General features: G+C 34.6%; 3 protein-coding genes across 5 annotated transcripts; 2 read left to right on the top strand and 1 right to left on the bottom strand.

Moving 5' to 3' along the window:
* The first annotated feature begins 1,456 nt into the window (after positions 1 to 1,456).
* Positions 1,457 to 5,155, top strand: LOC122587042 (biotin carboxyl carrier protein of acetyl-CoA carboxylase, chloroplastic-like). The gene is made up of 7 exons (XM_043759113.1): positions 1,457 to 1,837; positions 2,840 to 2,893; positions 3,003 to 3,127; positions 3,230 to 3,551; positions 4,406 to 4,477; positions 4,745 to 4,810; positions 4,904 to 5,155. The coding sequence occupies exons 1-7, from the start codon at positions 1,676 to 1,678 to the stop codon at positions 4,925 to 4,927; spliced, it is 825 nt and encodes a 274-aa protein (XP_043615048.1). The 5' UTR covers positions 1,457 to 1,675; the 3' UTR covers positions 4,928 to 5,155.
* A 2,006-nt stretch (positions 5,156 to 7,161) lies between these two features.
* LOC122588841 (chaperone protein ClpB1) lies at positions 7,162 to 11,206 on the top strand. Its single transcript, XM_043761053.1, has 6 exons — positions 7,162 to 7,402; positions 7,876 to 9,052; positions 9,156 to 9,960; positions 10,065 to 10,344; positions 10,424 to 10,621; positions 10,710 to 11,206. Exons 2-6 carry the CDS (start codon positions 7,903 to 7,905, stop codon positions 11,013 to 11,015), a joined length of 2,739 nt encoding a protein of 912 aa, XP_043616988.1. The 5' UTR covers positions 7,162 to 7,402; positions 7,876 to 7,902; the 3' UTR covers positions 11,016 to 11,206.
* Positions 11,207 to 17,631: 6,425 nt separating this feature from the next.
* LOC122589371 (tyrosine--tRNA ligase 1, cytoplasmic-like) lies at positions 17,632 to 20,485 on the bottom strand. 3 transcript variants are annotated; one of them, XM_043761660.1, is made up of 10 exons: positions 20,328 to 20,482; positions 19,935 to 20,081; positions 19,573 to 19,856; positions 19,395 to 19,491; positions 19,206 to 19,311; positions 19,044 to 19,126; positions 18,592 to 18,737; positions 18,351 to 18,456; positions 18,099 to 18,158; positions 17,632 to 17,956 (listed from the first exon to the last, which is right to left on the bottom strand). In XM_043761660.1, exons 2-10 carry the CDS (start codon positions 19,947 to 19,949, stop codon positions 17,936 to 17,938), a joined length of 918 nt encoding a protein of 305 aa, XP_043617595.1. In that variant the 5' UTR covers positions 19,950 to 20,081; positions 20,328 to 20,482; the 3' UTR covers positions 17,632 to 17,935. The 3 variants fall into 3 exon arrangements, 2 of the variants coding, with proteins under 2 accessions (XP_043617595.1, XP_043617594.1); XM_043761659.1 differs by having other exon boundaries at positions 20,332 to 20,482; XR_006322254.1 differs by lacking the exon at positions 18,351 to 18,456 and having other exon boundaries at positions 17,924 to 17,956; positions 18,529 to 18,737; positions 20,332 to 20,485.
* Positions 20,486 to 24,825: the final 4,340 nt, after the last annotated feature.

Here is a 24,825-nt window from a genome sequence, read left to right as displayed (position 1 = left end):
ACGGTTTTGTTGGCCGTTAACTTAAAATTATTTAACGTACCAAAATATAAAAATTGTGATATTTGACAAATTTTGAAAATGAAATAATTAGGCGGAACAAAAATATAAAAATGTTTAAAAGTTTAAATCTTTAAATTTATTTCATAATGTAGTATATATAACATCCTATGTTATTATGAAGAAAGTTTAATATCATAATTTAGGATAAGTTCACTTCCAATATTTGATTTTGATTTAAGATAATATTAATTATTTTGATATTAAATCTTATATAGCTTTCATAATTATAGTAGTTTTTTAAAGATTAACCGATGTAATTAAATTGATTACATATACAATTAAGACAATATATGTCAAACCTCACGATACTTATGATCGATTCACATGTTTCTTAGAAAACATAAATTTATGTAACTAAACAAGTATAAAACATACATTAGTTTTGTTACAAATTAAAATTTAAAATCATTATTACTAAATTTGTGATTTTGCATAGAACGTTTATAATATCACATAATAAATATTTGTTATATGCATTTTGTTTTATACCGTTAATATGTTAAGGTATTTTAATAAACAATACTTAATTATTTGTATATAATGGATACAATAATTTTTAAAATAATGATAACATCCCCATTATCAACATTTCTTTATCTAAATGTGTCAGTACTTGATATTACTAGCATGGTACCACGCAATGCGGCGGCGGTGGTGGCGACGACAGTTTAGTGGTGTCGCTTATGGGTGGTGTTGACATAGACAATTGGTGTTGAGTGGTGTAACCGTGTAAGTTGATGTAATGGTGATATTGGAAATATTTTAGAAGATAAAGACTTAGTATAAGTTAACAAGATAAGAGTTTATAGTGTAAATTAATTCATTAAAAGCAAATTTGATAATCTCTAATACCCTTTTCATATGGGGTGTTTACTAAGGGGAATTTTAAAACTTTTGCATCTATCCATTTTCTAACACTTTTCAAAACGAAGAGATTGATAATTATTATAAAGGAGTATAAATGAAAGAATAACATGTCATTTGTTATATATGTTCGCCCACGTATTACGCGGGTTAATAATCTAGTTGAGATACATAACATAAACTTTGACCATTTAAGTAATTATTTCTTTATTTAACACAAGTTTAATCACGTTTTTTTTATTCACATTAATTGTTATTTGTCACAACAAATCACCATTACCAAATGGTTCAGTGGCAAGAAACCTTGTATTCTTACAAAATGTCTTAGTTTTAAATCTTATTATTGACATATTTAGGGTGGTTACATGTGAATTTTTCCTTTTGAATGATAGATTTTTATCGAAAGGTTAAAATTGAAAATTTATTATGTGAAAGACTATTCAACGGGATTCGGTTAAGATACATTTTCAATATTCACCCCACTCGAAAAATAAAAAAAAATCCCAATAAATAAGGAAGGAGGGTGGGCAACCCCACAACCACCTGTACTGAACCTGTCTTTGTCTTCGCTTCGTGAAATCCATCCATCCATCGTCCCTTCCCTCCCTCGTGGATATCGCCCCCCCTCTACCTTCATTTTTAACACTCTCTTCCTCTAATTCACCGCCCCCAATTCCATTACAAAAATCCATCATTTTCCTTTCATTTCTCATTTCTCCCCCAAATCCCTCTCCTTTTTCCTCCTAAAATCATGGCCTCATTCACTGTGAATTGCCCAAACACAACCACATCAGCTGCTTTACTAGCAGCAGCAGCAGCTCACTCAAACCCTAACCCCAAACCTCCTCGCTCATCCGTTGCGCTCTTTCAGTCTGATTTCAAATCCAACCGCTCTCTCATTTCCTCTTCTCAAGTATGATATATTTTTTTTTCCTCATCCATTATTTGTATGTTAATCTTATTATGCTTGATCTGTAGCTATTGTTATATATGTTTGTTACTGTTTTTTATAAAGGCAGTAACTTTATTTACTTAGCTCATTAAATTTCGTTTATATTTGTGATTTATGAAAATCAGTTGAATCATAATCTTGTCTAAAAACAATGTTGGATTAGTTGAATGGCCACTTCAAGATTTGTCACTGGGTTTTTTGACTTAGGACTATATAACCCAAATTGAGCTACTTTCCAGTTTATGGGTCAAAACATAGGTTAGTAACTTTAGTCTTTTAACCGTTTCCTTTTGACAATTGGAAATGAAGCAACCATCCAAGGGTATACTTGACGACTAAATACAACACTAATTCCATGTGCTTTTAAAGAAGTCCTTAGTTATCAACTGTTTAAGACAAAAGTTAATTGGCCTGCGTGCTTATAAGATGCGAGGATGTAGAATCGATTTAAGACTACGGAGGCTTCTTCTGTATGAAATGTTGGGAACATCTTCTAAAGTTGAAACAAACACATTGAAAATCAAATTACTATGCTATGGCCTTGGTTTGTGTATCTACTTTGATAGCAAGTTTCTAGACGTTTAGTCTCCCAACATACGAGTAATACTTTACACATGCTTAGGTAATAAAAAGTTGTCTATGCATTTGAAGTTTCAGTAATGCTCTATGCTTGTAGAATGTTTAGAACATTGTTAAATATTTGGTTTTTCTAATCTAGTGGTTTATTCTCCCTATATACGAATAGTACTTAACACATGCTTTGATAATTAAAAGTTGTTTATGCATTCGAAGTTTCAGTAACGCTCTATGCTTACAGATTGTTGAGAACATTGATAAATATTTGGTTTTTTTTAATCAAGTGCTCATCAAGCTTTATTTAATATTCGTTGTTCGATACTTTGATCTGCCCAATGTAACTTTTTTGGTGCTTATATGATTGTATGCTAAACTTTTCTTATGCAGTCATCTAAGAGGAACCAGAATGACATCATGAGAGTGTCTGCTCAGCTTAAAGATGTGAGCTCATGATATAATTAAGTACCCTATAAATTAACTTTCCTAGTGAAAAATATTATTGACCTTTTTTTTAATTGTAGCCTAACTCTAATTTCTTTTCTCTCCTAAGGTTGCCTTAGATAAATCATCAAATTCTGTACCAGCTTCTGAGAAGTCAGAGGAATCAACTAAGACCGCGGTCCCCGATGCGGCATCAATCACTGCATTTATGAATCAAGTGGCAGGGCTTGTTCAGTAAGTCATTCCATTTCATATACTCAACTCCCAGAGAGTCTCCGTATAGAAAAATATATGTCTAAATTTCTGTTTGGCTTTATCTGTTTTTTCTTATATCAGACTTGTGGATTCAAGAGACATTATGGAGCTAGAGCTAAAGCAACAGGGCTGCGAGGTTCTTATAAGAAAGAAGGAAGCCTTGCCTCAACCCCCAGCTGCACCTATGGTTATGATGCAATCGCAACCCCACACTATGTATCAATCCCCACCACCTCCACAACAGTTTGCTCCCGCTTCTTCAGGACCAGCTCCTTCTGCATCCGCACCAGCACCACCCGCACCTGCACCTGCGAAACCCAAGTCTTCTTTTCCTCCAATGAAATGCCCCATGGCTGGAACATTCTATCGGTCTCCAGCACCAGGAGCTCCCTCATTTGTAAAGGTATGCTTGTAATAGAACCATCAAGATGTCTGGGTTGGGTAAAGGGTTTTGGCTGGGTCAAATGGTATGGTGTGCTTGACGGGCCCATTCAACTTGGGTTGACCTGCAAGCACATGTTTTTGTTGATTATTACAAATGTGTTCATATATAGATCCAGTGTTTTAATTATGATTACCAAAACACCAATACTACACAAATAATCTAACTATTTGAATAGCATGCTTTAGGAGATTGTATACGACTTCTAGCTACTCTCAACACATCTGACTTGTACTGTAGACAAAAATAGAAATAAATTGAGCTGTTTAAGATAAAACACGACCCAAATCAACCCATTAATTAGTGACCGGGTCTAAATGGCCACATCAAGTTAATATTGTATTCTCCTGTAATCATGGGACAGATGAACCCAATCATTAGCTCACAATGGGCTTTGTCGTGTCTTGTCACGTATTTTTATCAGTTTTGACTATGAGAAGCGATATTTCTAGTGGTTTCTTCATGAAAATCATCGTTCGCACATATACTTTCTAAACATTACTTGCATTTTCACCATGTGTTATATAAACTACCATTATATCTAGGGGGATGGGAATATAAGGCTGTCGGGTATCTAAGCTTAGGTGTGGAACACTCACATATTGTTTTTTTAATCCATAAAAATCATGGGGGCCCATGCATTTATTCATTAAACAAGAAATAATAAAATATTAGAATGTGAGGGGTTCCACACCTAAGCTTAGGTGCCGGACAGCCTTATATTCCCTTTTCCCTTATATCTATTCCTTAGTTCTTAGATTCTGAAGTGGCGTGTTTGAGTTACTAATGAAATTTTTTTGATATATTTTTTTTAGGTCGGAGACAAGGTCACGAAAGGCCAGGTTGTTTGCATTATTGAGGCAATGAAGTTGATGAATGAGATTGAGGTAATTCACACATCTGCTTGTAGTTTGACACTAGCTATAACCTAATCTAAATTATCATAATTTAAAAACCTGTTATACATGATACTTCTACTAACATCATTACCATTGACTTTCTTTTTAAGTTAGAACTTTATCAGTTCTCCTATAGCCTCCAGCTTTTGATTGTTCGATAGCATGAGGCGTTTGCGTTTGTTTTCATCTAACATAATTTGTCAATAAATGTTGGCACTCTGTTTGATCACCATGCTATTTCTGTTATGGTTTTAGGCTGATCAATCTGGAACAATAGTCGATATTCTTGCCGAGGATGGGAAACCCGTTAGCTTGGATACGGTATTTTTTCTTTTTGCTCTTCCTCTCACATAATTAAGGCACTTTTTTTTTTTGCATTGCTTATTAAACGATAAACGCTATCCTTGTTTGCAGCCACTACTTGTTATCGAACCATGATGAGGAACATGAAGTGATCTATTGAGGATTATATATGTCAAGATACAAGGAAGTTTGAGCTTTAGACTTTTGTTTGTTGTTTAGTGTCTATTTTGGGGGTTGGTGTTATTGTAATTTGATTTTTCTTCACCTTTTATAACTAAAACATTTATCTATTTTGATTGTGTATTTGAGACCCCTTTGTATAATTGATCACAATAATCTAATTAAAATCTTGTTGGGATGCTAGGAGATTTGTATGTCTAACTCTTTTGTAGAATTTATATTTATACTGATCTATTAAGATTCAAGAAATAAGTTAAACATTTCTAAGTCAAATAAGGTTGACTATTTCCTCAAGTTTCCTTACTTGACTAGTCAATTTGGTGAAATCTTAAAGGTTAGTATTTAAAGATTAACTTTAAATCTTGACTTTTGATTTTTATCTAAAAAAACTTGACCCCTCAAGTTAATTTCAAACTTATGAGAATCTCAATCCGTCAAATACATAGAGGTGGGGTATTTGTGTGAAAGTTAATAAAGGTCTCTATAGGTTGGTTATTATAGGAAAATGTAGATAAGTCCAGTAGAGTAGAATTTTACTGAATTTTTTTATTTAATTCAAGCTCGGACAAAGCTGTCTATATTATTTTGTTTATTTAAGTGTGGAAAGAAAAGAAAAGTAGATGAGAAAATTATACAATGCATTTTTAAGGTTTTTTTAAGAAATGGAAAGGGAATGAGTGGAGATAATTAGAGAGGGAAGTGTAGTTGCTTTTTTGTTTCAAAAGTTTTTCCTTCATTCTTGAGGTGATTAAGAAAGAAAACTTCTCTTTACTTTCCTCTCCTTTCCACCATTAAGTTAACTAAACAATATAGTAAAAGTAGAAACAAACACGCTTTTTCATTGGTAAAAAAAACGATTAATCAAACCCGGGATTGTAAAAAGTAAACTAATAAAAAAGTAATGATATGCCATTAGGATGTTAGCCCAGTGGTTAAGGGGTTTTTCACAAAGTGGTTTCCTCTTGGGGGGTCTCATGTTCGAATCCTGCTACATGCAAATGTGGTAAGGGGCCCTTAGCAATGTTATACTCTAATAACACATGAAAAGCAAACCCTTTAGAGCATTGTCAGGAGTCTAACCGGTGTGGGCGCATCCGCGTGAAGGATGTTATCCATTTATCCGTTGTTGTCTTTTAGAAAGAAAAAAAAAAGTAATAATAAATGTGATGATATCCCTCTGAAAATGTAGTGTTACATATTGATTCCATTTTTTTTTCATTTAAGGGTAGGGAGTCATATATTCTTATCTCTCCACCTTCCTCAAATTATTAATCTTATTCTACCTTATTTTATCCTTCCAACCTTTTTTTCAATCCTTTCAACTATCACTCTCAACATTTTTTTTCCATCTCTCTCAACTATCCTAACCTTTTTCCATCTCCCTCAACTCCCCCCTTAACTTTTCCAATTTTTTCTTCCATCCTTTCATCATTTCTCTACTCGAATAATACTCCCCACCCAACCTTTGCTTCCATCTCCCTCCTATTTCTCTTGGGTGGCGGCCAACCCCCTCTTACCTCCTGAACTCCCTTCCATCTCCCTCTCATCTCCCTCACGCCCTTCCCCTTATAAAAATCTTAGACCTTTAATATTAAGTTGATCACGTTTATCATTTTCCATGCTAATAAGTTAATAATAACAGTACGACGCCTAATATCCCAGGTAACAGTAGACAAATTGAACACATACCATAAAAGTGATAATTAATAACAGTCTGACGCCTATTATCCCAAATAACAATAGACAAATTGAACAAATACCGTAAAGGTAATAATAACACAGCCGCGTTTGGTTCGTAGATTCTGATGGAATTTGATGGAATTATAGAATTGAATTCCATTCTTTAGTGCGTTAGGTTATTCAATGATTAAGGAATATCATTTATTTGGAATGTAAACGTTCCTTTGGAATACCATTCCATGGGGATGGGGGAAAGAATTAAGAACTTATTCCTTCCGTCACTTAAATATTAAAAAAATGAAAAACATTCTATCAAATTCTATTTCATCGCATTCCAATTTCTTTAACAAATTTCATTTCTTCTAAAAACATTATCTGAACCAAACGCGAACTTCTCCGAGTTTCAGGATAAATCATGTAACACACAAAAACCACAAGGGCGAATTATGTAACGTATGTTTCCTTTAATTAACCGAGCAGTCATATATACTGTATAATAATAATAATTGGAGTCGAAACGTCTAAGGTTTTCTGGTAGTTTCCAGAAAAGCCAATTGCTGGGTGGTTTCATTCATTCCAGACGTCTCTCGCTACTTTCGCCATCTGTATTATATATACAGACATTTCATCTTCCCCCCATCTCCTCAATTCACACTTTAACAAACAAAACAAAATTCTCTATTTCCGTCGGTAAATTCGCTCCAACAACATAATAATAAAAAACAATTTTTCAACTAACAACACATCAAGGTACGCTTTTTATTTCATTAATAATAATTACATTATTATATTATAAGGATATATGCTTTGAGCCTTTGATATATTTTTTTCACTTTGTATGTATGTTTGTATTTATTTTATGATATGTTTATGATGATTGTTGTTGATCGTTTTATTATAATTGATTTGCTGGGGAGTTAGTTATGGTCTTATTATAATATAATATAATATATATATAATAGAATATTGAAACGTTTTGTTCGTTCCTGTTTGATATCTGCTTAGATTCTTAGAAGGCCTTATTGAAAGAATTTTTTGTGTAATCAAAAACTAAAATAATGTAAAACTATAATGTTACTTTTGCATATCAAGAATCTTGTGTAGTATGACACACAAATTTTATAACTTTTTGGAAAATTATATATATATTATACAGAAGTCGTTTTTATTGTGGTTTCTGACAAGTTGGACTGAAGTTAGGTTTTTTAATTGTGTGTTTGTAGGTTATTGACAAGTATTATTAATAGAACATGAATCCTGACAAATTTACACACAAGACAAATGAAGCATTTGTCGCAAGTCACGAACTTGCTGTAAATGCTGGACACGCACAGTTCACGCCTCTGCATCTAGCAGTCGCTTTGATCTCTGATCCTAACGGCATTTTTAAACAAGCGATAAGCAATGCGGGTGGTGAAGAATCAGCTAATTCGGCTGAAAGGGTGTTTAACCAAGCATTAAAGAAACTCCCATCACAATCCCCTGCACCTGATGAAGTTCCAGCTAGCACGTCTCTGACGAAAGCCATTCGTCGTGCTCAGACGTTGCAGAAGAAACGCGGTGACACCCATTTGGCGGTGGATCAGTTGGTTTTGAGCTTGCTCGAGGATTCGCAGATTAGCGATTTGTTAAAAGAAGCTGGGGTTGGTGCATTGCGGGTTAAGAATGAGGTTGAAAAGTTAAGAGGGAAAGAGGGGAAGAAAGTGGAAAGTGCTTCTGGAGATACGAATTTCCAAGCGCTTAAGACGTATGGGCGTGATCTTGTTGAGCAGGCAGGGAAGCTTGATCCTGTGATCGGGCGAGATGATGAGATCAGGAGAGTGATTAGGATTTTATCGAGACGAACTAAGAACAACCCTGTACTTATTGGAGAGCCAGGTGTAGGGAAAACTGCGGTTGTTGAAGGATTGGCTCAGAGGATTTTGAGAGGTGATGTACCCAGTAATCTTGCTGAGGTAAGAGTCGTGGCGTTGGATATGGGGGCTTTAATTGCTGGAGCCAAGTATAGAGGGGAGTTTGAGGAAAGATTGAAAGCGGTTTTGAAAGAAGTGGAAGAGGCCGAAGGGAAGGTGATATTGTTTATTGATGAGATTCATCTTGTTCTTGGGGCGGGTCGAACTGAAGGGTCAATGGATGCTGCAAATCTTTTTAAGCCTATGCTTGCTAGAGGTCAACTTAGGTGCATTGGTGCAACTACTTTGGAAGAGTACAGGAAGTATGTTGAGAAAGACGCTGCGTTTGAGAGGCGTTTTCAACAGGTTTTGGTGGCTGAACCTAGTGTTCCTGATACTATTAACATTCTTAGAGGGTTGAAAGAAAGATATGAAGGTCACCATGGTGTTCGGATTCTTGATCGTGCTCTTGTGGTTGCAGCTCAGCTTTCAAACCGATACATAACAGGTATGGTTGATTTTTTAATGTTTTTCACAAAAGGGGACTTTTTGTTGTTAGTGTTTTGTAGTAGTTTAGTGATGCTTAACATTATATTGAAATCTTAATGCAGCTCGATTCCTGCCCGATAAGGCTATTGACCTTATGGATGAAGCATGTGCCAATGTGAGGGTACAACTTGATAGTCAGCCTGAGGAAATTGATAATCTTGAGAGGAAGAAAATGCAGTTAGAGGTTGAGCTTCATGCCTTGGAGAAGGAAAAAGACAAGGCAAGCAAAGCTCGTGTTGTTGAAGTGAGTAAGGAGCTTGAAGAACTGAGAGAAAAACTCCAACCACTAATGATGAAGTACAGGAAGGAAAAAGAGCGAACAGATGAAATTCGCAGGTTGAAACAGAAAAGGGAGGAGCTTATGGTGGCGCTACAAGATGCAGAAAGAAGAGGTGATATTGTCAGAGCTGCAGACCTGAAATATGGTGCATTTCAAGAAGTGGAGACTGCTATTGCAAAGATTGAAGGGACTGCAGATGAAAATGTGATGTTGACCGAGACCGTGGGACCTGAACAGATTGCTGAGGTTGTGAGCCGGTGGACTGGTATACCGGTAACTAGACTAGGCACTAACGAGAAGGAGAGGCTTATTGGGCTAGCTGAAAGGTTGCATCGACGAGTGGTAGGCCAAGATCAAGCAGTCTCTGCTGTGGCTGAGGCTGTTTTGAGATCTCGAGCTGGTTTGGGAAGGGCTCAGCAGCCAACTGGTTCATTCCTCTTCTTGGGTCCCACCGGTGTTGGGAAAACTGAGCTTGCTAAGGCTCTAGCAGAGCAGTTATTTGACGATGAGAAGCTAATGATTAGGATTGATATGTCCGAGTACATGGAGCAACACTCGGTGGCCAGACTAATAGGTGCTCCACCTGGGTAAGGACCTGCGTTCTTTAGCAGTTTATTAGTTTTTTTTTTCCTACTTTTTTTGATCATTTTGCGAATGATATTGATTGTAACTTGTGTCTATTATTCTGTAGCTATGTTGGTCATGAAGAAGGTGGTCAGCTCACTGAAGCTGTGAGGAGAAGACCTTATAGTGTTGTGCTGTTCGATGAAGTGGAGAAAGCTCATAATTCTGTTTTTAACACACTGCTTCAAATGCTTGATGATGGACGGTTGACAGACGGTCAAGGCCGTACTGTGGATTTCACCAATTCTGTTATCATTATGACTTCCAACCTTGGAGCTGAACATCTGTTACAGGGGTTGTCTGGGAAGATGACAATGGACAGTGCTCGTGCAATGGTAATGCAAGAGGTAAGTAGGAATATATGAAATGGATATTGCAAATCTAAACGGCCTTATATGATTTTTGAACTAACATGTTTGGTCACAGGTGAGGAGGCACTTCAAACCCGAGCTTCTGAACAGGCTTGATGAGATTGTGGTTTTTGATCCGCTTTCTCATGACCAGTTAAGGAAAGTTGCCAGGCTCCAGTTGAAAGATGTGGCAGTCCGTCTTGCTGACAGGGGAGTTGCCTTGGGAGTTACAGAGGCGGCTTTGGATGTTATACTCCGTGAGAGTTATGACCCGGTAAGCATCAAATTCACGTTGATTTGCTATGGTTTGGTGTCATGTTTATTTTCACATACTGACTTGGTTTCAAATGCTATGTTCTTAGGTATATGGTGCACGGCCAATTAGGAGATGGCTGGAAAGAAGGGTGGTGACAGAGTTATCAAAGATGTTGATTGCAGAAGAGATTGATGAAAATTCAACAGTGTACATTGATGCTGACATGAATGGGGAAGAGTTGAGTTACCGGGTGGAGAGGAATGCTGGACTTGTTAATGCCGCGACCGGGCAGAAATCAGATATACTGATAGAAGTTCCTACTTCAAATGGAGGGGTTCGTAGTGATGCTGCACAAGCTGTGAAGAGGATGAAGATCGAGGAAGTGGATGATGAGGATGAAATGGCTGACTAATCTGAATCTCAGTAGTTTGCACATCAATTGTATGTAGAAATCTGATGTGGAGACGTTTTTTTTTTTGGTGTCTAATCTGAAAACAGTTTGTTTGTATAGTTTTGAGATTTGTATGTGGCCTCTAATGTTTTCTGATGTACTGGTGATGTTTTTATCAATGAATGGGAGTTGCTGAATCCCTTTTTAAGCAATCAATTTAGTTACTGTTGGCTGTTTTGATCCTATATTTGCCAAGTTCCTAATATGACCATTTTCTTAACTATCTTACTGCCCCTATCATGAAGAGTTTTACTATGGCATTGTAACACCTGTGCAACTGACCGCCATCAATGAGGTTTAGTGGTAAGGCATGGCTGGATCTTTTGATGTTCTAACACAAGATATCAGCAAGTACAGGTACTACAACGAAATGGAGGACTCGAGGAAGGCAGAAATTATAGTTAGATGAGCCAAAACTAAACGATGAGGTTCCAAAAAAAAAATTGCTATTAAAATGTATGAAAACTTCGTGTAAGTAGCCTGTTATAGTTCTAAACTCATTTTGAAAATAAGAAAAAAACTCATATACTGATGATTTGTATATTCCACGTCATTTACTAATAAATGTCAAATGCCACATCAGACCCCACTAACTTTTTAACACAATTTATATACTTTGAATCTTGGATCCCGATCAAACACATGAACCCCTCTCACTTTGGGTCCTCCCTGTGAAATCCAAACTCAATAGCCATAGTGAAAAAACTAGTAAAATCTCACTCTCACTTTTGGCTTATTGTTAAAAACACTCCGGTAGAATCCAATCTCAATAGTCGTTATTGTGGAAAGGAATCAACCATTGACCAATATTAAAGGACATAAAAATGATGAAAAGAATAGCAACCTTACATCCATTGACCACGAAATTCATAAGGTGAAAAACCTTTTGTCTTGTCCAGCTATATTCTGGCACTCTCAATTGTATACGAACAAGTTGAACCTCATGGTGGTCAGCCACCAGCGCTGCGGTAGACGGTTGTGGTTGGACGGCGGCTCGGTTGTTCATAATTTTTTTCGAGCGGATCATACACACATCCTTAATCGGCCCGAAATAAGATTCCACCACCGTAGAGGTTGGTGGTAGTCGCGTTTTAACCTTCAAGCGAATTATTAAAAGAGCATTTGGATCGAATGTTGTATAACGGGGGTATAAAGACTACGGGCAGTGCTGTTTGGTTGATGTATTAGACTTATTATTCACTTAAGGGTTTTATCATTTGGTGACTGGTGGGGGAAATTTGGATACTTGTGATACTATATAAATGTTGGCCGGATCTCTGATGGTGGCTGGATCTTTGGTTGTGGTGGTGGTTGTATATTTGACAGATAAAGGAATTGAAAGTGTGTTGATTGAACACACCTCACCATCATCTTATGTGATTTATTAGTTTTTTATTTTATTTGTGGGATGGATGTTAAAATGATAATGATGATGGTGGCGGTGGTCGTTGATAACGTAGAAGACGGCCAAAAGAAACAAAATCTTGAAAAATAAAAATAAAAATAATTGTTGTTGGTTGTTGACACGTAAGCAATATTTGATCGCGGTCCCATAAAAGTAACTCTAGCCATTTTCATACCCTGTAATAGCAATTTTTCTATACGAGCCTCACAATAACAAAAATGTCGAAATTGAATTGCTTCTCAAGCAATTAGCCTAAACATATATCTATATATATTAGTATTAGCATATGTTTGTTAGATTGAAATCAAAAGGATAAAGAAACCTAATGGAATGACCAAGTTAATATACTTAAGTAGCTGAGTTCCGCTCCGGGAATGCCCCTCTAATCTATACGATTATATAAAGCATTAACATATCCCTCTTTTTTTCAAATTACAACTTTGAAATACCCAAAATACCCATCTTTTTTATTCATTATATTAAACATTTCTACCTAGTGTATGCTCAGGAACGCCCCAGGAATGCCCCTCATCAGCCCCCAAGGGTGTTCCGCTCCATTAAAAAGTGTGCCCCGTCCAAAATGTAATGCTTGAGCCTTTTTGGAACTTAGTCTGCCTCATTTACTTTTTAGTTATAGTTTAATTGTTTTTTTTAAGGATAAAAACAAATTTGAGACATTCCTATCTACTCCAAGGGAACGGGGAAATGCCCCACTTAATCACTGAATGCCACATGTCAAGACATTATATGTTGGAGGGCATTCCCATAATGCTCAATTCTTATCAGTCTAGGGTGTATGGCATGAGGTATCCATCAGTTATACTATTAGGGGGGAGGGAGTACCCATCGGGTAGGGTCTCGGGTACCCCGACCACGATCGGGTACACCATTTCAACCTCTCGGGTAAGTTTCAGGCAAGGTAAATCGGGTATGAAATTGAGTAACCAAGCCGATGCTTGGTTGAATTTATTACCGTTGAAAAGCTAATACTCCCCCTCCCAACGTCCTCTTTTCTTTTTTTCTTTTTTTCCCCCCTGTTTATATATATGTATATGTATAATATATATATATATTGGTGTGGGTGTGGGTTTGTTGGGGAACAAGAAAGAAAATGGTGGCTACAGATTTTCTTTTTCCTTTTTTTTCTTCTACTTTGTTTTTTTTCCTTCTTAATTTTTCTTTTTATACATATATTTTTTATTATTATTATATTATGACTATTATTGTTTTAAACCCTCAAAATCTTAAAATGTTTACAAAAGGTTATAGATACATTATATATAGTTAAGTTTATTATTATTATCAAATAAAAGTATATTTATATATAAAAGAAATTCTGTGTATTTAAAATATATGAAAAAGAAAAAAAAAGTAAAATTGGGTAAGTTTAATGAATTAGGTATGTATTTCCTAGAATTTGAGTAAGAATTGGGTAAAGTTTGGTGGTTGTGTGTTGGATGGTTTTGATTGGAGGAAGGATTGGGTAAGGTTGGGTACTTGGGTACCACTCCCTCACACCTTAAGAACCATGTGACTTTGGATCAGTTGGCATGTGGCCTTTTCATGATGCTTTTGCTTTGTTTCTCAATTATAAGTAGGTTTAGAATGTTATGTGTAGAAGGCTTTGAATTTTATGTAAAGAACTGCTGACACTATAACAAATTTGTTAATTATTCACACATTTAATAGAAGTGTGAAATTATTTATCATAAAATTCACATTTAAAAATGTTTAATATTTATACACACTTATAAGTGTTAAATATATCAAAGAATAATAAAAAGCTCACACTTTTAAATGTAAACAAAAATGTTCACATTTTTATATGTGAACTAGATGTTGTAAAACTAATTCACACTTATATAAGTGGAGAATAATAATATTTTATCACATTTATAAATGTAAACAAGTAAATATTTTTTATCACGTTTTCAACCTGTGAATAAGAAATAAAAATTACACGCCCAAAATTGTGAAAATATCTGACTAAAAACTTCACGCATCAAACCGTGAGCAATTAAATGAAAAAAAATTCTGATATACAGTAGTTAATTAAAATATGTTAAAGCTCTAATACTCTCTCTATACTGTTCTGATCTTCTGTAGATCAATGGATAGCTAGAAATGACCTCTTGCGAGATACAGTATAATAAAAACCATTTGAAAGATTGGAAGAGTGTTTTTAAAGCCCAAAATACACCAAAGCCAATTAATAGTTCAATTTTTATGGTTTAAAATAGGAGAAATAGATAATCAATAACGAGTCATATGCCCATGCAATGCATCGACCATAGTCATGGCGGCGCGGGATGGCGGTGGCGGCTGTGGCTGCGGCGGTAGTGTCAAAAACGGTGGCGATGATGGGTGGTGGGGGCGGCAATGATGATGAATGTTAGATTAATTGATGTTAAAGATGGTAGTGTAATTATATTTTTCATTTAGGGTATTATAGGTATATTAGGTAGAAATCTTTAATATAATGCATAAAAAAGATGGGTATTTGGGTATTTCAAAGTTGTAATTTGAAAAAAAAAAAGAGAATATGTTAATGCTTTATATAGGGGGGATAAAGAGAAAGAGAACGGGTGATTGTGAACGGATGATCATGCCTCTCGTTCCTTGAATTCAGGTGATAAGGGTTACAAATCATGACATCTAGATCCTCAAGCTTTCGTACCAACTACATTATCCCTTAAACTTCTAGCGGGAATACATAGTTACTTATTGAGTACATTGACAAACTTAAACGTCATATTAACTACTTTCATAGAGAAATATTCATTTGAAAATAAAATTTATGTGAAAACTAAAAAACTGCCCAAAATACACTATGATATGTACCTAAAAACACATTGTGTTAAGTTTCAAATCATAGTGTGTTTTTGATAGCGCGTAAAAACCAGAAATATGGTCAAACACACTGTGATTTGAAACTTAACACAATGTTAACTATGGCAAAAAAAAAAGGTACGCTCGACTACCAAAAAAGGTTTTTTATTTATATATTTTGTTCATATTCAATCATTATTATTATTAGAGTTAATTGCAGGATTCGTCCATGTGGTTTACCCATTTTCGTAGTTTACATCCCTGTTAAGATTTTTTAAACAAATTCGTCCAAACTTGTCATATTCTTTGCAAGTTACGTCCCTGTGGCTAACGACGTTATTATTTGGCGGTTAAGTCGACGCATGTGAGATGCACGTGAGGGCAGTTTTGTAATCTGCCACCCACAAACAGGTTTGTAATTGCACGATTCATCCCTGTATGTCCATTTTAGTGATTTACATCCCTATTTAATAATTTTCGTGGAATAGATCCAAAGTACGCAAATTTGTTGCATGTTCCATCCCTTTGATTGATGTCGTCAAATATTTTCCGTTAAATGGGATCACGTGCCATAAAAAGTTTGATGGGTTTTTCGAAAATTTGCAAATCGTCATTGATTTTTTGACCGTGGAATTAAACAACGTTTGGGGTATACAACTAAGCAAACTTATTTATGGGTTGGTTAAAAATGCAAAATCCGCATTGATAAGCTTCCCCTTTGGAACCAACCACCACCAAGCTCTCATCAATACCACCACCACAAACCACAAACCAAGTTGTTATGAAACCCAATTGCGGACCGCCACTAATTGGCGTCTCTATTACCCGAACTACTTTATATGTTGTGTTATAAATATATATATATATTATGGGGAAAGATAAAAATGAGTCCACCTAAAATAACTCCAAAAAAAATCCATGTAACTTACACATGTGTAAGTTAACTCCGACCACCACCATGATCATCTCCGACCACCACCATGATTTTCCAGCCACCGCGTCGCCAGAAAGTCTTAGTGTTTTTACAAAAAAGTCTTGTATATCATAGTAGATGATGATGGTGGTATGTAAGTTACGAAAATCAATGGACTTATATATATATATATATATATATATATATGGGGGATGGGAATATAAGGCTGTCGGGTATCTAATCTTAGGTGTGAAACACTCACATATTGTTTTTTTAATCCATAAAAATCATGGGGGCCCGTGCATTTATTTATTAAACAAGAAATAATAAAATACTGTATTAGTATGTAAGAGGTTCCATACCTAAGATTAGATGTCAAACAACCTTTTATTCCCTTTTCCCTATATCACACACACACTTATGTGATTCTACGAATTTACATATACATATTAACATATATACCTAATATATATGAGGGAAGGGAATATGAGGCTGTTAGGCACCCAAGTTGGGTGAAAAACCCTTCACATACCTTTTTTTAAAAGGTAAAAATCATGGGGGGCCATGTATTTATTTAAAATATTAAAATATTAGCATGTAAGGGGTTTTTCACCCAAGTTGGATGCATAACAGCCTCATAATTACTTTTCCCAATATATATATATATATATATATATATATATATATATATATATATATATCTTTATGGGATTCTGGGCTTTCTGGCTCTATACGTGGATGTGTATTAATATGGAGTTTCTTTTTGTTCGAACCTTAACAACCTAAATATCACAAGAATTAATTTCAAAAATAATTGGATGAGAAGGAAATTGATTAAAGGGTAATTTGATGATCTATGAAAGATAGGTGAAAATAGCAAAGAAAGAAAAACTGAATTGATTTTGGTGGAGTCGTAAGAAGTAAGAAAGAGAAAAAGAATAGGTGTAGGACTTGGGAGAATGTACTAAAATACCTTCACATGTGTGGCACGTGATTCCGTTTAACGGGAAAAAATTGACTTCATCAACCACATGGATGAAACATGCAACAAATTTGCGTACTTTGGATTTATTCCACAAAAATTCTTGAGTAGGGATGTAAACCACTAAAATGGATAAACCACAGGGACGAATTGTGCAATTACAAAGTTGTTTGTGGGTGACAGATTACAAAATTGCCCTCATGTACAGCTCACGTGCGTCGACTTAACGGCCAAATAATAACGTCGTTAGCCACGGGGACGTAACTTGCAAAGAATATAACAAGTTTGGACGGATTTGTTTAAAAAAACGTAACAGGGATGTAAACCACGAAAATGGGTAAACCACACATAGACTATCCAAACAGAAGGTGCACTACACAAAAATCATCATCACATTCAGTTGCAAATCGCCCACAACAGAGATGCAGAAAAAATTGTGGAGGAACTATAGAGGCGAACATTACTTTTAACTCCAATATCCATCAGCACATACTATGACCAGAAAAGGACACTGAGATATGCCAATAAATACCAACAATCAAAAGAGTTGTTACTAACAACTCTTTTCTTCGCAAGTAGTTCAAACAAAACCTCATTCCAAATGTTACATTAGATATTACTTATAAATAGCTAATACCAACCAACTATATGAATAAAGTAGAGTATTAGATTAGAATTCATTTTGACACAACGGAGTAGAAAATCTGAACCAAAGTCAATGTTGTCATTACAACAATATGGAAAGATGTTACTCATTTTGTGACCTTGAAACCCTGCAACAATCATAAATATGAGTCAGATACTATCTGTATTAAACTGTTACCTAACCTAACCCCTCCGCCACCTCTACCTTCGGTACATGAGATGCAAAATCTAGATAATAGGCAAGATTCTATATGATGGAAGGATACATACCTTAACCTTCTCCAGTAGATCCTTAGCCTTCTGATCATTTTTGAAGTGATCACGGATAGGCTGCAAGACAGACAGATCATGTTGAGACTGATAAACACATTGCCTCTATGTATAAATAATATTTTTGTAAGAACAGTTTCTTTTTTAATCGGAGTAGAAAGCCCAGATGAAGTACCCCCAAAGTGTAATATCTTTGCAAGATATTTCAAGACACGTGGAATATCTTATTTATCAAAATGAAAATATATATACCTGCAAAATTCTATTTAAGGCTTTAGAAAGAGCAGGTTTTACATCACCAGGATGCAACTCCCCTTTTTGATAATCATTGATTAGTTCTTCATAGGTGGTAAATACCCTGATTTTTATGAAAGATATAACACAAAAACAAGTATCAGCAAGCATGCCATAAGGCAAGAAGAAAAGAAACCTTAACCATCAATGAAATTGCAAGTTGAAGTTTGAGAATGGTCTTCAGCAATCAGGAACTCACTTTTCACCTCCGTGTTCCTTGTTCCTTTCAACCTTAAATTCGTTGAACCATGGAAACACAATGTACTTGATGTACTCAAGACATGGATTCCCTTCAACATCGGCTGGTGGACAGTAGGCTCTCCTTATTTTGTTAACAACAGCAGCCTGCAGCATTCATCAGCACGAACAGTTACAACTATATGATTGAATAGGTTATCAGCACAATCTTTTATGGTGTGATTAGTAACTTTATACTTTTATGGTGTGATTAGTAACGTTAACCACAAGCTTTACTCCTTGAGGTAAAGGTGGCAAATTGGCAATTTCGACCAACTTACATATTAATGGGTCAAATTTGGGTTAATCAATTGTAAAATCCAAACAATATGAACAAAAAGGTGAATGTCAGTTGACCAAACCCATTTTTGCGATATTACACAACCCGCCCATTATGCCAAACAAAAATCATACCTCCTCATCCTCCATAAATATTGCTGAAGAAGGATCAGACTTTGACATCTTCTCCTGCCCTTGCAATAATCCAGGAAGCATGTCTGCAAAGCAAAAGCGGGAGTTTGGAAATCATGATAATAAAGAAAGAATAAAAAGTAAGTCAACTATTTGGACTTTTACGATGGGACAAAATGATAGGTTTGTTTCTCCGTTTAATGTCATCGCAGTACTCCCTCGCAAGGACGTTAACTTTCCGTTGATCCATGCCTAGCTGACAAATATCAGCCTAATCCAGCAAACAAATTGTATATATTAAACGGCTCATCAAATTTTTATGTACCATTGAGGAAAAGATATAATAATAATAACCTTAAGAAAAAAGACATCTGCACATTGCATGCACGGGTAAAATATCTGGGCAGCAGTCAACTCATCTTCCTCACTCCGGCCCATAATTTGACAGCACCTAAAACCATCCATAAATAAGGCAATTTTATGAAATCTTCATGCTACCACCATAACATGTTAAACAAAATAATCCACGTACCTCTTAATCCTAGTAATACTGTTTTTCCGGGCAATATCCATAACGAGAGGCCAGTACTCATATGCTTTGGAATTAATTTCCTCCGAAGACCAAAGAAACTCGACATTTTCTAAATCCATTCCTGCAGCTTTCCAGATCTCAACCATGTATTCTCCAACAGTTTTAATTTTTCTCAAATCGCCACCCATTTTGTTGTTTAACTGAGCAAACCAATCTGCTATCCAAATTTTGACTTCGCAGCCAGCGGAAGTCAGCTTATTAACATTGATAGTCTTCATAATTCCCTGTTCGATAATTAACAAACTCCTTAACTAGTACTTGAATTTGTAACTTGGTTGATAGGTCGAATACCTTATACATACCTGAGCTATATGCATTCGGCCAGACGGTTCAAACCCATCGTAACAAATGGGCTGAGGCTTCTTAGCAACAAGGTTCAAGAGTTCGTCCTCTTGAATGCATTCTTCCCCGATACTCCTTAATATCTTAAACTTTTCTTCAACACCATCCTAACACAATTCAATATCCTCAAACACACTATTATTAACAACAAATACCTATACATAATAAGATAATCATAATAATAGACCCATATATAAATGATCCTTTGTCATTCAATCCATAAAAAAAAAAAAAAAAAAAAAAAAGCGGGGGTGTTGTTGGTTTTTCATTATATGCTTAATACATGATAGCTTTAAAATTCCAAAAAAATAACAATAATTGATAAATTTACTAAAGTTTTTGGATGTACTGACTTACTGTGTTGTAGTTGTAGCAGTGGAATTCGATTCGGTCATGGCAATCGCTTCAACTTGTTCTTCGATTTTGGGTTGTGACAGAGGATACGCCAAACCAAAATATAGGGTTAGTAAGTTTTAATCTCAATTACTTTTTACGTTTTTAAGAACGGCCCAATTAGTTGTATCGGCTTGTTTCCATGGATCAACGTTACATCTAGTTTGTATTGTCAAATCGTACTTTTTCGACTCGACTCTTAATCATACTTTTTGACTAAACATGACTCGAATATTAAGGATATATTTGACAAAATTAGCGGGTAGCTAGTAGCTGATGGTTAAAAATTATTAGCTGGAAACTAGTAACTCGAACATTTTAAATATATTTAAGTGTTTAGAAAAGTGACTATAACATTTAATAAATTGTATAAAATAATAAAAATGGACATAATTATCTACTTGTATACTATGATAAAACGTTTGGCTTTTGAACATGAAACCTTCATGTTGCTAAAAATTCTATTGTAAATACTTTTGTATTTCAAATAAATAACAAAATTGTAAAGTTTATTTGTTAATTTTAATAGATGAAAAGTTAAATATATATGAAAAAAGAAGATTACTTCTCTTTCTTTTGTTCAGATTTTATCAAATAAAAAAAAATGATTAATCTTCCTAACAAAATAGCCTAAAATCCTTCAAACACTTTAAGAGTATGACATGTGGTATCCACTAATTTTCTTTCCTATTCTTGCCTCCTAATTTTTTCACATGTCATAATCCAATAGTTAGGATAACTTTTAGGCTATTTTGTTAGAATGATTAATTATTTCCCAATGGAAAAAAGAAATTGGAAGTACTACTAATATAAAATGTAGGCCTCGTGCAGTAAAGGGTATGTAAGTAATTTGATCTATGAAAAGCCTCTAGCTACTTGTAAACGCTAGTCTTGGTAGCGTTAGAAAAAAAAGGTTTTTTAATAAATTTAAAAGCTTAAAGTTCCTCTAATCAAACGAAGTTTTTATGAAAAAGCTCTTATGCTATAATTATATATAAAAACTTGAAGCTTTTGAAGCTCCTAAAAGCTCTTAAAAACACCTACTAAACATAGGGTCTGTTTGGTAAGAGCTTTTGAAGGGCTTTTAGGGGGTTGGAGATTGAGGCTTTTAAATAAAAGTCTTCCTTAAAAATTTTAGCTTTGTTTGGAAAAGAGAGATTAAGGCTTCTATTTTGAAAAGAAAAGCCCTAATGGGCTTTAAAACAAAAGTTTCATGATGCAACGTTAGAATAGAAGCCCCATGCCCTATTGAATAAGATTACCCATATACCCCAAATTTTACAGAGTATGGATATTATTAAATATTAATATTATATATGTTTTATATATATTTTTATGTTTTCTTTAAAAATTTATATATTGTACTTCATATAAGTTTTTATATCTAAATGTATAATTTAAAATTTTAAAAATTATACTTCAAGTTTATGCTTTGGCTTTAGAAAACGAATGGCTAATCTATATAAATAAAAAAGAGTTTCATTCTTTCTATGCTATCTTTCTCTCTATGTGATTTCTCCCTCCTCAAAAGTAACAAACTTTAGATCTTGATCTGTTTGAGTTTCTGAGATCAAGATTGAACTTGAGATTGAGAGTTTGAGATCGAGATTACTCTTTTTTCGGCTTAGCTCCATCTTGCTGTCGATAATTTTTACAAGGGTGAGAGCCCTAGGCCGGGGTCCTTCTAAAAACAGCTCATCCACTTTTGGTTAGGGGTAAGACTGTCTTTATCTTATGTAACATCCTAAACTCTTTTATTCATTTAGTTGACTTTTACCGTTAGTCAATGTTGACATATCGTTAAGTGGCTTTATGTGAGTTATTACGTGGTTATTAAAGCAGCTTAAAATGTGTGGTTATTAAAGCAGCTTAAAATGTGTGTCTTTAGGTAGACGGGATAGGTGTTCCCACTTAGTGTGACAAAATGATAAATGTTTACCAAAATGCTTGTTGTGTTGTGTGTATTCTCGATTAGGCAATAGGTGAATATAAAATGTAGTGTTGAACAATTATTAGAGATCGTTATATGAAGTTACTTGAAGTTGTTAGTTAGTTAATAAGATTAGAAGGGTATTAATGGTTAATTTAATAAGACTTAAAAAGAAAAGAAAAAAGGAAATATGTATCATATTTACCCCCTGGTTCATATAGTATAAAAAGAACAAAGTAAATCGAAAAGAAACCCTATCCTTGTGTTTGGCCAATCGAAAGATAAGTTAGAGAAGTAATTGTGTTTTGGGTCGGAGGCGCAACACATACTCATAGATAAAATGAAATTGAAGCATCTTATCTTATACCCTTACGGAGGAGAAGAAATAAAGCACAATATATTTGTGGTCTCTTTAACCGAAGCTATTCAATCAAGTAAGAACAAATTCGAAATCATTGCCTTTTAGTTATTATACCTATTTTAAAAACTAGTTATGCTATAATGTACAATATAAGTCAAGTGTGTCCTTTATGGTGATATAAGTCAAGTGTGTCCTTTATGGTGATGGCCTGCACAAAAGTAAGAAAAAAGTCAGATGTGTTGTCTCGTATTGCTTCCATATTTCATTCAATCAAATTATATAATATATAATTGATTCTAGAGGTGGAGTTCCTCGTAGCCAACCAACAAAAGCTTGGGTGTCAAGTTTGTTGTTAGCTATCTTTAAGCAATAGTTTAGAGTTTTCAAACTAGTTATTCATTAATAAGTTCTCATTCGAAAAAGATTCAATGAAATATATTAGTATAGGCTATGGGTCGGTGTGGAGTTCTCAACTCCAATTCTTAATCTTAAGTTTTAAACGAAAAATTGAAGGAGAAGAGACTTCTAAATACTCCTAGGTTTATATTATGAAGGAGTGTAATTTCATTTACACTACAAGTGGATTTTTGGGTCATAAATAAGTTAGTTCTTGCATGAATACTAGTTTATGTCATGCATAAATAAAGTTTTAAAATGAACTTAACAATTACATATTCGTTTGAAACTTATCAACTATACTGAGATAGTTGTGGTCAAATTAATTTATTCAATTACACGTAAATAATTCTAGATTGATGAGTTGATTAAATGCATAATGCAGTATTAGTTGGTATTGACATATATTGCCATTTTCTATACATTTATTTAGGTATTCGTATTTTCAAGGAGTAACACATTAAATTTATTTAGTGTTGGTTAAATGGAGACATAGTAAAGGCGGCAACTTAACGTGGCAGACTTAGCATATGATGAATGATCGTTACCCTTATTTATTTGTGACTGAGTAGATTCTGGGGACAGAATCTTTTTAAGGAGAAGAGAATTGTAACATCCTAAATTTGTTTACTGTTTATGTTGACATGTGCGTTAGTCAACTTTGACTTTCTTCATTAAAAACTTATATGCAGTTAAATATAACTAATACATATTATGTGTATGATGTGGACAATTATGTGTATAAGGTGGATTATGTGTAGTGATTGAGTGAAATAATATGTGTTATTGTATTTGAATAAAGTTGGGTATATGTTCCCATTTAGTATATTTAAAAGTATTGATAAGTATTTACTCCATGTTGATGCTTGTTAAGATGGTATGTATTCCCTGTAGTAATGAGATTATGTTAGATTTCGTTAAGTCTGAAGCGACTACCTGGTTGATGAAGTAGAAGGGTGTTAAATGGTAATTTGACAAAACTTATTTAACTAAAGTTACCGATTAGCTAACCCTAAATCTAAAATATATGTAACCTCTTAAATAAGTCATATATATTCCGTTCCTTTGGTTTATCTCTAGCGGCTACAACGAAAAGAAAACTAGGAGGCGGCTTACATTAGAAATAGGTAAATTCCAAATTAAAGTAGAGGTGCTTTTGGTGGAGGCGGCTACGGTCGAAAGGAATGACGAAACGAGAAGCAGGTCAAAATTAATTACTAGGTGAATTTAAATTGTGAAAGTGGTGTCATATATGGTTTGTCGGTTAAAAGAAAGGAGGAGACAAAGGAGAAATCATCACAATTAATAGTAGCTTACATTATTTAGAAGACTGGGTTATTATTAATTGTGGGATCTGTAATTTTTTTGGTGCTGCCGAGATGGGAAAACGAATAAAAAGTGATTACGTTACTTTGGGTTTGGTTCGAACAAAGGCAACAGCAACATCTGCACGCCATCATATCTTTCATTGTCGGGAATACATAACAAGAGTGATAAACTATTATTTGTGGTCTATAATGCTTCTAAAGGTAAGATAACTTACTTTTGACACATGAGGGACACAACAAAACATAGATTTGATAATTATTCCCCGTTTTATGTCGTTTAAAATATCTCATGCATATGTTGGGTATGATATATATATGGGAGGTGATTGGGGTATTGTTTATGCATGCTTGATAGTTATAATATTTATTGTGGTATTATGAGTTAAATTAGTTATAAATGACATCATTTATGCATGCTTAGTATTTCAAAGCTATATTGTGAT

Source organism: Erigeron canadensis, chromosome 2 (genome assembly GCF_010389155.1).
Source record: "Erigeron canadensis isolate Cc75 chromosome 2, C_canadensis_v1, whole genome shotgun sequence".
In the NCBI taxonomy this organism is placed as follows: domain Eukaryota; kingdom Viridiplantae; phylum Streptophyta; class Magnoliopsida; order Asterales; family Asteraceae; genus Erigeron; species Erigeron canadensis.
The sequence above is the reverse complement of the archived record's forward strand: the minus strand, read 5'-3'. Positions and strand labels throughout refer to the sequence as shown.

Coding starts and splice junctions, on each gene's coding strand:
- LOC122587042 (XM_043759113.1), top strand. CDS start 1,676: ATGGCCTCATTCACTGTGAATTGCCCAAACACAACCACATCAGCTGCT. Junction 3,552..4,405: donor GAGCTCCCTCATTTGTAAAG/GTATGCTTGTAA, acceptor TATTTTTTTTAG/GTCGGAGACAAGGTCACGAA. Junction 4,478..4,744: donor AGTTGATGAATGAGATTGAG/GTAATTCACACA, acceptor TTATGGTTTTAG/GCTGATCAATCTGGAACAAT.
- LOC122588841 (XM_043761053.1), top strand. CDS start 7,903: ATGAATCCTGACAAATTTACACACAAGACAAATGAAGCATTTGTCGCA. Junction 9,053..9,155: donor TTCAAACCGATACATAACAG/GTATGGTTGATT, acceptor ATCTTAATGCAG/CTCGATTCCTGCCCGATAAG. Junction 10,345..10,423: donor GTGCAATGGTAATGCAAGAG/GTAAGTAGGAAT, acceptor GTTTGGTCACAG/GTGAGGAGGCACTTCAAACC.
- LOC122589371 (XM_043761660.1), bottom strand. Junction 19,127..19,205: donor ACCTATCATTTTGTCCCATC/GTAAAAGTCCAA, acceptor TTTGCTTTGCAG/ACATGCTTCCTGGATTATTG. Junction 18,457..18,591: donor AAGGAACACGGAGGTGAAAA/GTGAGTTCCTGA, acceptor CATAAAAATCAG/GGTATTTACCACCTATGAAG.